The 13744-nt window shown below is 39.8% G+C and overlaps 1 protein-coding gene across 1 annotated transcript in view; it reads left to right on the top strand.

Moving 5' to 3' along the window:
- Positions 1 to 13744, top strand: part of LOC104126971 (multidrug resistance-associated protein 1) — a 60096-nt gene that overhangs the window by 14877 nt on the left and 31475 nt on the right. Inside the window, exons 12-19 of the mRNA XM_035895080.1 lie at positions 231 to 434; positions 2954 to 3100; positions 3477 to 3564; positions 5026 to 5095; positions 5963 to 6089; positions 7254 to 7430; positions 8502 to 8669; positions 9044 to 9221. Of these exons, the coding sequence (XP_035750973.1) occupies positions 231 to 434; positions 2954 to 3100; positions 3477 to 3564; positions 5026 to 5095; positions 5963 to 6089; positions 7254 to 7430; positions 8502 to 8669; positions 9044 to 9221 (1159 nt within the window). The remainder of the gene's footprint in view (positions 1 to 230; positions 435 to 2953; positions 3101 to 3476; positions 3565 to 5025; positions 5096 to 5962; positions 6090 to 7253; positions 7431 to 8501; positions 8670 to 9043; positions 9222 to 13744) is intronic.

Here is a 13744-nt window from a genome sequence, read left to right as displayed (position 1 = left end):
TTGGTTTGGATTTTTAGTTGCATGAAGCATTCTTTTAATTGGTTTAAAACATCTTGTTAATTCTGCATATTTGTTTGTTCAGATAGCATCTCGGATTTCCTGCTTGGTAAGCTAGTAAGCTTTTGATGATAATGAGGTAAATTTTGCCATTGCAAAACACAAAGCTCAGAACTTTGTGGGTCTGCCAAGTATTGTGCTCTGCTAATTATTTTTTGCAATGTTGTTTTTAGGTGGCTCAAATGAAGAGCAAAGACAACAGAATTAAGCTGATGAATGAAATTCTCAATGGGATTAAAGTTCTGAAACTTTATGCTTGGGAATTAGCCTTCAGAGAGAAAGTATTAGAGATCAGACAGAAAGAACTCAAAGTCCTAAAAAAATCTGCTTACCTTGCTGCAATGGCAACCTTCACTTGGGTTTGTGCTCCTTTTTTGGTAAGTGAAACAAATCTAGAAGCCTGCTCTCCTTTTTGGGATTATGCTTTCCAAGGCAGCACTTGAGAACTTGCTTTGGTTTTGTTTTTTAATGAATGGAAGAGTCAGAATACCCTCTGCAGCAGTGGGAAATTGAACACTTAATGTCTCCTCTATGAAAAGGCACTACTGTATTCTTTGCAACTTAATAACATCCAAGTTGGATGTATTCTAGAAGTTAATGGCCAAAGTATTCTCTGCATTCCCCTCTATTTTTGGTGATATACTTGAGGAACCCAAGATTAAATGTACTGTTAGATTTAGAAGAGGTTACTGATATGCACAGTACTCTCCAGGTGGTAGCTGTGGCTGACAGAGTAAACCTTCGCTTATTTTCAGCACCTTTCTGAGGCTGCAGGTCCTTACATAAGAGTCCTTGATCAAATGGGACATTGTCCACCAGGCATATCTCTGGCCTGGGTTCTCCCAACATATGCTTAAGAAGAATGTGGAGAGGGAAAGCCATTGCATACCCTGGGTTTGCTTCAAGTTCTTATTTAAAAAAAAAAAAAAATATATATATGTGTGAGACATCCCCACTGTGTTTGTGGTTAGTTTATATTTAAACTAATAAAAGGGGGAGAAGGGTGAGGTCTCATCAAAATTGCTTCAGACTTTATTAGAACAAGGGGCCATTGCTCTTGTCTGCAGAAGCAAATAAAAGCCATGACTACATTAGGATAAAATATGTGCTGTTCCAGTTGAAGGTGTTTAAGTGTACTTTCCAGTCTCGGATTCCTTCCCTGCAAACATTTTTAGTGTTTACATTATGTTTTGAGCATGATGAAAGGCAGAAGAAGCAGTGCCCTGGGTACGAAACATCAGGTGCATTCTTAAGTGAACACTTTTCTAAAAGAAGTCTGAGATGGCTTTAATATGAATACATTATTAAATGAAGTTTCTAAATAGAACTCTGCAGGTGGACTCCTTAATGCTATTCTGTGGAGTCTGAGAAGACAAAGTCACCTAACGAGTAGTCCTGTTTCAGGGCACATTGTGAATGTGCGGCCATCATCCTACATCTTAAGGGGTTTGCCACTGGCGCAGAATCGATACAGGCCAGGTGTGAGGCTGCTGTTTACCATCCTGTTTCTCAGATTTTTGGTTTTTTTTGTGTATGTTCTTCTGACCTTCTGATTAGAGAATTACTGCAAATGCCGACTTGAAAGCACTTTTGAACACAAAACTGTTTATTTCCTTCACTACTCCTCCTGTTTCTATGGCAAGGGCTCTTTAAAACTTTGTTTAATAATGCTGTCAGGAAACTTCGTTTTGCAGTACCTCCCCTACTGCTATGTGTGCTGATAAGGCTATATTTCAGACTAATTGCTCTTAACACAAGAGTGCAGACACGCTGCTTGTGAGGTTATTCTTTGGACCCTGTCTTTTTTTTATCTCTGTGGCAGGGCCTTCTCCCTGGGATATGGTTGTCCAAACTAAGGACTGTACAAACAAGCTACTGCACTAGGCACAGCTGAGCCAGCTGCCATACGAAGAGCAATATATGTCTTCACAGCAGGCAGATTTTTAACAGAAATACTAATGTCTTCAATAGATGCTGTGCTTAGATGAGACTGTACCCTAGGCATTTGAGCTAATTGTTTCAAGTCTTGCAGGAGGGGGGATGCCAAAGGTTAGCATACCTTGATTTCTTGTTAAGTGGCAGTCTGTGGGAAAGAGGTGCTGGGTATGAGTGTTGTTACCGTGGAAGAAAGCACTGTGAAGGGAATAGATCTGAAAGCGAACATTTGGTTTTACTTAGTTTACTTTAATTTTACTCTAATTTAATCAACACATTTTTAAAAAATGTAAATAAGTATATGGATTTCTTGAATTATTTCTGTATCTTATGGTTGATGGTAACAATGGTTCAATGTCATTTTCTTGTTCAGTATGGATTGTAAGCTTTTCTGTTGTGAGCTCTTGAGGTACTATAAGGCTTCATCTTTGTAATGCGGTAACACTTCAAGGTTCTTGGAAAACAATCTATGTATGATAAAGTGGGCTGTACTTGGAAATCTAAGGTTGTGGTAGTCTCTACAAAATATAAAATGGGTTAGCATTGGGATGTTTCTAACTTTTCTGTCTATATATGTTACTGATCCAGTATCTGGTGCCATGGGGAGTACCTTAAAAATGAAAGTGAGCAACAAGAAAGACTAGTGATCATTCCTCCCCTTCCTTTCTCCCGCAGTGTGACCACAAATGGCCTGGGACATTTGTGGTTTCACCCTTGCTATATGAAGAAAGTGAGCACTTGACACCTTTCCAAGAGGAGCCATCAACTTCTTTTTACAACCCTAGATTTAAGTACACTGTTTGTTTTGCAAAAAGTGTTATCGGGAACAAAGAAGTTAGCAGAACATTGCTCTTTTTCTTTGATTTATAGACCATTGATTCCAGTTGTCAGACTGTGTGACTCCTGAGTTAGTGGCTTTAAAAGATGTTACCCTAACTGTAACCATTACGCTTTTTTTCAGGTTGCCTTGTCCACATTTGCTGTGTATGTCACAATAGACAAGAACAACATCTTGGATGCTCAGAAGGCATTTGTTTCCCTAGCATTATTCAACATCCTCAGATTTCCATTGAACATGCTTCCTATGGTTATCAGCAGCATAGTAGAAGTAAGACTTCAGGCATTAACAGGTGTTTCTGTGCAGATGTAGCCACTGGGTGGAAACATTACATTCCTATGCTTGGAGAATGTCCATTGGTGAAATTCAGCCACCTCAGAAGCAGACCTGTGCATCTCCTGTGTCTTAAGTGCTGTGCAAGCAAAATCATCAATCCCAGTTATAGTGGATGGAAGTTCCTGAAATCAACCGTATTTCTTGTGGTTTGGGAAGTGCAAGTTTAATGACTATCCCAGTAACTATGCAATCGATTTAACGAGTGATTAGGAGTGCATGATAATGATACAATGTATATGTGGTGCAAAACAACAACCCTTAAATATAATGAGCAGAATATAAGATAGTTTTGCATCCCTTTTCCATGCAGGCCAGTGTCTCCTTGAAGCGCCTTAGGGTGTTCCTGTCTCATGAAGAGTTAGATCCAGACAGCGTAATCAGGGGTCCCATGCCAGAGGGTGAGTTATTTTCCTCTTGAAAATCAGGGTGTGCATGTTTTGGGTGGCTTTGCAGTGCTTCTTTTGCTTTCTGTAACAAATTTACTGCATTTTAGTGGATTTCACTGGTGAATTTTAGCCAGAAAGCAGAGAACGGAGTTTGTAAAATGAAAATTATACAAAATTTCTACCACGACCTCAGATAATTTCTTTCCTCTCTCCAGCTTCTGTGTCCTAATTACAGGATGGCTGCATCCAGACACAGATGGTCACTTCAAAAATTACTTGTTAAGACTGTTTTAAGTGTAGCCTTTTGAAATTTTTAGGCAGTTAACAGAATGACAAATAATGCTGTGCCAAACCCCAGCATTTTGGAGAAGAACAATCATGTAACACTTCAGCACCCTTGAAGGAGAAAGGATAAGTCCCAGTTCTGGCCAATGCCTCTACTTTGTTTTGTGCAATGAGCGTTACTCCCAGTGTTGCTCTCTGGTTGTATAGAGCTGTTCAGGAGATACATAGGCACGAAAGCAGATTTAGTGAAACACTGATGCCCTTTTTCTTGCAAAACAAAACTTGACTTTAACTAAGTCAATAATTTCTGGATGATCATTCTTACTTCCTTTTTACAAAGAGGGTGAAATCCCCATCACTCCCTCATGCAGTTAGCTGAGCTCACTTTAGTCGCTTGGCTTTCCGGTAAGCAGTCATCTGCTGTGTGGTGGTTTTTTTGTTTTGGGTTTTTTTTTTTCCTTTTGTCTCCCCTCTCCATCTTCTTTCTAGGAATATTTCTTCCCCTTTCTCAGCTGATAACTGTGAATACATTGCTCACAAATCTTTACTGTGGGGTTTTGCTTTTTTTTTTTTTTTTTTGGTCCGTAATGGGTTGTACTTATATACTAATGTAAATATTTACCTAAGATAAGTATTTATTGCATACTTCATTGAATTAGGAGTGGTATATTTTGAGCTGTCGCTGTAAAAATGTACAGATGCCAGTACCATGCAACATTTCACTGAACAGTATTTTTGGTCAAAGTTATTTTATTTGGTAGTTTGACTTATTTTGCCCTATCATTCTTGTAGTAACTTGGCTTCGTGCGTGGAATCGGCAGTTTATCTGCTGCTTCCACTGAAGCACAAGTCAGATTGAGGCTGCTAGTTTCTTGAACTGATTTTGCAGTGCGGCAGTGGAGTTGATGGATAAAGGATGATGCAGCTAAGTCAGGATCTTTGTATAGTTGACATTCATGTACCTCCTGGTTACTGAAAAAGTGTAACCTCGGAAGCTTTGCTGTCCTGATACATTCGGTAAAAGCAGAACACAAGCTTTTGGTAAGCAGTGGGTGGTTGTATTGCTGGAAAAGTAGCTTTATACCTCTTCCTGCATCTGCTTAGCTTGACTTCTGTGGCATGGTCCAGAGCATACAATTTAGCTGCTTGCATTGGCACTTTTATAAATATGAATTTTCTATTTGTCAGCTGAAGGAAGCATTGTTGTAAAGAATGCAACGTTTAGCTGGGCCAAAAATGATCCTCCTTCACTGAACAGGTAAGAATTAGTACCCTTTGTTCTGCTCCATAATCTTGCTTCATCGTAAATGATCTGTATTTGAATTATAAAGTCTATATACAGAAGAGTTTGCCTTAAACCAGAGGTTTCATGAACTAGAGGAATTTACAAAGTATTTTGTATGTATGGAAAGCATAAAGGGGAGTGGTAAGAGGTATAATGAGAGGAGAGAAAGCCTCAGGGATTTCAAGCTCTTGCTATGTGCTGCAGGTGGGATGAGCTCCATCTAGAGGGTGCGGCCAGATTAGCCCCTCGTGATTATCCCTAGTTCCTCATGTTTGCACTATGTCCTCAGAGTCTTCCTTTTAAAATCTCATTCTCACTGAACTGTAGACATCCTTGATTGCTGTGCTGGAGAAAACCAGTGAAGAACCTTGTACATGGTATGACTAACAAAGTAACTGGGGTAATGCAGCTACAAGCTGTGTCTTCCCTGTGCCCTGTCCCTTCCTTAATTTTGGCTGCTCTTTCTTTGGCCTCAAATTACATATTCTTTGGGACAAGGATGCTGTTTGGGAAGCATCCATTGATATTTACATTTGTGTTCACAGAACATTTGATAGAAATAACTGGACAGGTTGTGTCACCATGCTGGTGTTTTTTTTTCCTTTTTTCTTCCTCTTTTGACTAATTGCATATTCAGATGCTGTGTCTTAAGTATAAGAAGAGCTGGGTGCTTTCTGAATGAGACGTTTGCATTTCCAAAGAGTTAAAAGTTTCTGTGCTGTGTCAGCATTTGCATTGGATGTTCACATTGCATCTGGCTTTATATGGGCTGTTCAATAGACTGTTTAACTACTGGGATGTGCCAGCAAGTATGGCTGATTTATGTGCGCTTCATTTCAGCATTAATTTCACTGTTCCTGAAGGCTCCCTGGTAGCTGTTGTTGGTCAAGTTGGCTGTGGAAAGTCTTCATTGCTGTCTGCGTTACTGGGCGAGATGGACAAAAAGGAAGGCTACGTTGTTGTAAAGGTGTGATGTGTCTGAAGAATTGTTCAGCTATTTGTGGGTGTTGCCAGAGGGATTCTAGATATCCAAGTGATGTGAAAAAGGGAAGAGACACCCTTTCAGACGAATGCAGTTTTTTAGCCTGATTTCCTGGAAAGCCATGTTACATGCCTTAGCCTGTACTCTGTGTAATTGCCTGTTAAGCCTTGACTCAACAACTTCTAAATCTGTTGGTTTCACCTTTTCCCAATAGACAGAAGGATGGAAGTCTCAAAGATAAGTATTCTGGGGGGTCATGTTGGCAGCCAGGTATGAGGTGGGGAGACCCTATTGTACATAATCCAGCCTGACGAAGAGCAGTATGGGTTCATACCTTCCTAGGTATCAGATAATTACAGGGAGAGAGGGCACATCTAGATACCCAAACATGGGAAAAGCTGCTGATTTAGTTTATTCTTTCCTAAGACATCAGAGATCACAGAGGAAAAATGATTTGGAAGTAAGTAAATAAGTAAAAAGTCCTTGGTTTGGATTTTGCTGCTCCTGTAATGTATGGAAACAGAATTATTTTAAGAGCAAAACAAATATGTTGCATTTAAAAGAATGCACATATGGTCACCTCCAAAATTGTTCTGGAAAAATAAAGTAGGTGAGATCTGAATCACTGATCACTTGTGCAGAAAGAGAAGATAAAACTAATCTTCAAAGCAAAATACTTTGCAGTAGCTCAATCTAATTCTTCCTTTGAAGTGACTTTTATATAAAAACTACTTCTTCTACTTTCTGCAGGAATCTTGGGCAGGGATGCATTTGTGAAACACTTGTATTCCAGATTAAATTGTTTTATGCAGAACATATGGAAGTAGTAATGACTTTTGACGTTCACTAATTGTGCAAACATATTCCTAAACAAATGTTTCCTCCAAGTTTAAATTAATCGTACTTTGTCTGAAGTGCTTTCTTTTCCACCAACACACTTTGTTACATTCACTTGTAGAGAGGATTATAAAAGTAACATTTTGGAAGAGGCTGTAGCCCAAGAACTACTTCATGCAGTTTTGAAATGACCATAGGCATATTTGTGAGGTGATTAGCATTGCCTGCCTTACAAAGCCCTGCTGTGCCTTGACTTTGTGTGTAGGACTTTTAGTCTAATGTACTGAATAAGGAACTTTATCTTTCTTGCAGGGCTCAATAGCCTATGTTCCTCAGCAAGCCTGGGTCCAAAATGCAACGCTGGAAGATAACATTATCTTTGGAAGGGAGATGAATGAGAGCCGGTACAAGCGTGTGATTGAGGCTTGTGCGCTGCTGCCTGATATAGAGGTTCTTCCTACAGGAGACAAAACAGAAATAGGAGAAAAGGTATTTAAATCATTGCTCTACCATAACAGTGCTATTGCTTGTAGTTAAGGCCATATGACTTCTACTTTATCTTAAAGCCGTATTGAATTTAAAACATTCAGAGTAGAAACCCTGTAGAATAAAAGGCAAGTTTGAACAGTATGTTTTTGTTGTCTTTAAGCTTCAAAGGGGAGGAAACCTGTCCTCACTTACAAATGCAAAAGCATCTTGCAATGACAGTTTTTAATAGTCTCTTAAGTTGCCATGGTCATGGAGCAGAAGAAGGTATGGAAACAAGAAAAAAAAAAATCTTCTAAACACTTCAGTTTAAAAAAACCCAACCCAAACAAACCACAAAAACAACCACCACCCCAAAACTGGTACTTGTTTGCAAAAGTATGTGTGATGTGGGATTTATAAACTTGTACAGATGTTATAATGCTCTGATATGGGAGCAGGACTGGGTGTCCCATACCATGTGGCCAGCAGGGTATATGTACGTAACGTGTTCGGTGTTCTGCTAAGCTGATGTTCTCCATAAGACAGGGATATGTAGGGATATGTGCTTTGCCTACTGACTAGTTATAGGTGTGGTACAGCTGCCAACTGAGCCCCAGATTCAGTGAGAGGTGCAGCTTTATCTTCCTTATTCGTCATCAGGCCAACCAAATTGTAGAGCGTGAACAGAGTTTGTTTATTAAATCAGAGGCAGCACTGCAGAAATACAGCTGAGAAGAGAAGTATTCTCTGAATGTGCAGAGTGTGTTAGGTAGGTCAATCTGGGTTAATTGTTTTACAAGACTAGCAAATGCTTTTTTTTTTTTTTTTTTTGACTAGCCCCTCCCTGACAGTGAGAACTTAATAGAAGTGCTTCCTTCCAAGAGGATTTTGACTGTGATTGTTTATGCTATTGTGGTAGTGAAATTATTCATGGCTATTGTGGTAGTGAAATTATTCATGATGGAGATCTGTTTCACACAATGTTGAAATTTCTTTGATTTGCATAAACCACCTATAACTTGTGTCTTGCACAAACTGTAGGAAGACATCTCTTTTCAGCTGTAAATAAAGCATGTTTTCTTATTTCCCCAGGGTGTGAATTTGTCTGGAGGACAGAAACAGCGAGTCAGTCTTGCTCGGGCGGTTTACTGTAATGCAGATGTCTATTTATTTGACGATCCTTTATCAGCTGTTGATGCTCATGTTGGGAAACATATTTTTGAAAAAGTTATTGGACCAAAAGGAATCCTGAAAAATAAAGTATGTCATAATGAGATAGTTGTCTCTAGAGAATAAGTTGTTTTTCTCTGAGTTCAAATGATTCCAAGTTTGTCAAGCTGCATATTCAGACTTTTGTTTCAAAATCTGAAAAATGAATGAAAGGATCCTTCTGAGATTTTTAGAGGACTTCTATAAAATACTGAGGCTTTTATAATGAAACGTGCTCTGGCTTCTGTAATTCAGAACTATTTGATGCAAAAATCAAGACAAGGACAGTATTCTTTCTTAAAAATGCTGCATGCCTGTCCATGGCTATACACAGAGTGCAAGCAGCAAGAGCAGTAGTTCAACCACCGTATTTACTGATTTGAGATGTTGAGATATTAGAAACACTTTCTTTTTTTGCTATTTAGACACGGGTTTTGGTAACACACGCAATCAACTATCTGCCTCAAACGGATACAATTCTGGTAATGACTGAAGGAGAAATCTCTGAGATGGGTTCCTATCAGGAGCTGCTGAAGCAAGATGGGGCTTTTGCTGAGTTTCTTCGTACATATGCTAATGCTGAACAAAACATGGAGAACAGTGGTAAGCTTACAAATAAATTCTCTTGGGATAAGCTGATGTGTGGCATGTTAAGGGAGTCATGTTAAAGGAAAAATAGTAGTAGTTAAAAGAAATTATTATTTCTTGTGATATGCCTATACATAGAGGTGCTTATTTCTTGAGGGCATTGAAGGCTGCGAGATTAAACACATACTCTTTTTTAAAATTTAGGAAAATCTGGAGCAGATCTGTAGTAAAATTCCTGTGACTTAAAGCAAAATTCAGATGGTTGTGAGGTCAAGTAAAGGCCAGTGGGAATTTATACACCCTATGCTTATTGGGATGTATTGTCTTTATGCAGATAATTCCTTTGGGGATGGGGAGGAAGAAGCAGCACTCATTTTTCTAGCTGACATCCCTGACTCCTGCTTCTGCTTTACAAAACAGCTGTAGAGCTTCACTGATATAGGAATATACTTAAGATTTTTTTTTTTTTTTTTTTTAACCTGCAGACAGTTGCAGTCTTGGATTTTAATAAGTTTCTTGCCTTTAGCCTGTCATCTTTACAGTGGCTTGCCTGTGATGATTTCCTGACACTCCTCCATATGCTCATGTTGAAAAGTATGAGGGGTGCTTGCACTGTGCTGGCTGGCGTTAGGTTGTTGGTGTGTGCTCGAGGCCTGTTTGGTGGCAAATGCCTGCTGCTGAGTGCTGCAGAGGAGGCTCTCCAGAGCAAGGAAGGGATTGAGCCCACTTTTTCCTTTATCTTCCATTTGGAAAACCCTTGCTTCCCACCCATTCCTTAGAGGGAAAGGAGAGGCGGGTTTGGTGTTTTTTTTTTTGTTTTTTTTTTTTTTTTTTGGTCAACTGCTCACATGCCCATCAGAGGCAAAACAGAAATGGTGCCACATTTAGCAGCACTGTGAAGCTTAAGAGGTGTTGAATGGCCTTTGGCAAGGGGCTGCTCCTGATGTTCATCTGAAAGTTCCTTGTGTGAGGTCAGTGATGGGCTGCCTTATTCTCTGAAGCTGTGCTTTACTACCTGGGCTGGCAACACAGACTGCCCGTGGAGGCTGTGAATGAGCAGTCTGTTTCCTGGATGTGCGAGGTGGCATCTTCTGCTGGCTCCCTCTCATGCATCCAGCTATCCCTGATGGGGAGTTGGATTTGGGGGTGATGTGTGGAGTTGAGGCTCAAGGTCAGGATGCCCTGCTGTAGGCTAGCTCTCCTCTTGGAAAGGTCTCTTGATATGGTTCAGTTTTCACTCTGCAGGATGGGACTCTGGTTTGGGTGGACACTGTCTGTAAACAGCAAGTGCTCTATGAGTGGGGTCTCTCACTGTGAAAAGCACTGCGGGAAGAAATTTTACGGAAGCAGAATCCAGCTAACTTCTGTATATTTTCTGTGGGTGCTCCTATAACTACTTCCGAGCACAGTCAGACGTGTTGCAGTCTTCAGCATTTGAGACTTCCAGAGACAAATTAACTTTCTCTGTACTTCCCTAGGAAGTTAATAAGTTGACTTGTACAAAATTTGCCTCCTTTAATAGCCTTGTTCTTTTAGCCTTTGTCTCATCCCCATGCCAAGTGCATGGTAGGTTTTGAAGTCCTTTATATTAAACCAAGTTACTTTACTTTTCCATTTAAATACTGAATCTTCCTTTAGAAAGTGAGCCAGTGCTTTATCTTTTGCATGATTCTCTGCAGTTGTCTAATAAAAGGCGCATACAACTTCAGTATGACCCTGGTGATTTGGAGAGGATTGCTGTATCACAGGGTTGGCCTATCTGCAGCAAATTTGTTTCTCACTTATGGCCGAGTGCCTGTGCAGACTGGTCTGGAGTCATAGAGGTGCCCTTGACTGCTGAGACTGCGTTTCTGTTTGTGTTGCCCCTGTTCCCTGCTTCAGGCTTGTTTGCAGTACAGGTAGTAAATAGTTACTTTAAGATTACCTTTCTTATGGCTCTTTTCCCTTGTCTCCCATACAAACTAATGCAGCAGTTAGTTTTTGTTTTAACATGTGTGGTGTTGGGGTTTTGCTGTTTTTTCCACATGGCTTCAGCATAAACTTCGGTGTGTTCTTGAAAAGCCTGGAGCTACTTTCAGTGTTTGTGGGGAGTAAAGGCTGTTCTGCACAAGTGCAACTGCACTGTAAGGTTGAAATCTGCTTTCTGGAAAAGACAGTATGATACAGGAGTAAGATACAGGACCTTGCTTGCCTCTGTATAAACTACTTCCCAATTGCAGCAGTGAGGGGAAAAAAAAATCAGAATAATTTTTAAAGTGCTGAATTTGAAAGGAAGATAGCTTCCTTGGTGAATCGCTTTGTATTATACACTAGGTAGTAGTGTGTATTTCATAATAAAAATTAATTCTGCATTATGGGCTGGGGTTTCATATCTGCAAGAAGCATTGTGCCTTAATGATCAATGCGGTCTCCCAGTAAAGCCCAGCACGCCTCTAGTTTCTGGCTGTGCTTCTTTCTAACAGCGTGAGGCTGAGTTAAGCTTAATAGCAGTGTTGGATAGTTAAGATGCCTATAGGGGTGGTTGGGTGCTCCTCTCCTTTTTGACTTCTTGGAAGGCAAGAGTTAAATAATGAAATGTGATGGCTTTTTTCCAAAAGTTGTTGTGGAGTCTGGACCTGACTAGTAATTTAGGAAACACCTGTCTGCATCAGGACATAATCTTTTCTTTAAATTAATTTTAGTTCTCTTCTAGCAAAATTCAGGTCTCTCCTTTCTCCTATTACTTTAGGAGTATTTGCAGCTGAAATATTGCAGTATTTGAAGCTATTTGCAGCCTCTGCCCCAAATGGTACAAACAAATATTGGTTCAAGATGAGTGCTGTTAGGGTATCAAGATACTTGGAAGTGTGAAGTAGATCGCTGTTTCTTACTAATCTGTCTGTACAGGATGATGACTGGGGACTACAGAGCAGATGGGATAAGTAAACCTGTGCTGCCACAGCTCGCTCTCTCTCATTGCAGTTGCATGACTAAAGCAAGGCAGAATAGAGCTGTGGGAGGAGAGATGTAGCCATGTGGACAAAATTTGCAATTCTGAAAGCATAATGCTTTGCATCTTTAATGTCAGGGAGTCTCTTAAGAATCTTGAATGTCAAGTCTCTTCCCTACCACTGGGGAAAATGCATATGGTAGTTCCCTGTACACAGAGAGGTTTTTCTGTTGTCAATATGAGGCCACTTTAGAGTAATTTTTTTTTTTTATTCTCTCTTCATTAGTGCATATCTTGAAAGAAAGGAATTTTCTTGATCTGTTGCTTGTAGCCATCTGATTTTGGTTATTTCTTTTTTCCCCAAGGTTGTCTGTTTTGACTATGTATGAATGAGATTTGGGATTAAAAAGAGGTCTGTTTTAGCCAAATTTGATTCTGCCCTGGGCATTTTTTGATATTGTGGCTTAGGTTGTGCTACTTGGATGCATTTGTTGTTTGTAAAGATTGAAAATGGTTGAACGTGTTCTGGAAAAAGTTAATTATACATATTTTTAGACTCTGATCCTTCGTTAGAAGGAACGATTCAGCCTCTGGAAACAGGTAACTGCTTTTTTGCCGTGTGGCTTTGTATTAGTGCTTGTCTTGGAGTAATATTGAGTAGCTGCAGTTCATTTACAAGAGGATGAGTCATTATTAGAAGAATTTCGTCTGCACAATAGAAGGTATCAGCTTGGTTTGCATGTTGTTTGTGTGATGCTACAAGCGTTGGTGCTTGCTGGGAGCCTTTCAAAATAATGCTGTCAAGTGTTTAAAATAACCAGCAGTCCCATATTGGCTTGTGCTCATTCATATAAATAAAAGTAAGAACTAAGTCATTGACCTTTTCACGCTCTCACATTTTCTGCTTTTTTCTGCTTCTAGACCACACTGAACAGTTTAGCTTTGTTTTTTTTAGAGTAATGAACCAATGTTCAGTTTGCAGACACAGGAGGGAACAGCTTTATACTCTAGCAGTCCACACTTAATGTACTGATGAACTGTTTTATGCATGTATTTTGCTTTAGTATAAAAACTTCAGGCTCTAGATCTATGCAAATTTTCCTGCATATCTTTTGAGTAGATGCAGGTGGGCTTTTTTATTTGGATAAACTATGCATAAACCCTTTAAAATGCAAAATTATTTTGGTTACAAATTCTGAATTAACTTTCATATTTGAAAATAGAATTCCATTTAATTGACAGTTAATTTCTTAAGAGTTGGTCTGTCACGATCCACTATTGGGTTGAACAATTTGGCAGAGGTTAAACCCCCTTGCTTTCCAACCGACCTCAGAGAATTCTGGGAGGTTGGGGGCAGCTGGGCTTAACTTCTGATTAACTCCAATATTCTATCGTGACTAGGTTCCTTTTACATTCTCCGAAACAGAATTAAGACTCAAAATGGAGTCAAGTGCCAAGTCACTTTATTTGGCTGACAACAAATGCGCGAGAGAAAAGCAGAGAAAGAGAGGAAAAGCGAGAAAGGGAAAGACAGGGGGAGAAACAAACAGCATGGGAGTGTTGCGATACCTACCACCACGGGTCTATGTGCTGTCCGTGCGGCCGGAGC

Source organism: Egretta garzetta, unplaced genomic scaffold (assembly GCF_000687185.1).
Source record: "Egretta garzetta isolate BGI_Z169 unplaced genomic scaffold, ASM68718v1 scaffold575, whole genome shotgun sequence".
Classification (NCBI taxonomy): Eukaryota; Metazoa; Chordata; class Aves; order Pelecaniformes; family Ardeidae; genus Egretta; species Egretta garzetta.
The sequence above is the reverse complement of the archived record's forward strand: the minus strand, read 5'-3'. Positions and strand labels throughout refer to the sequence as shown.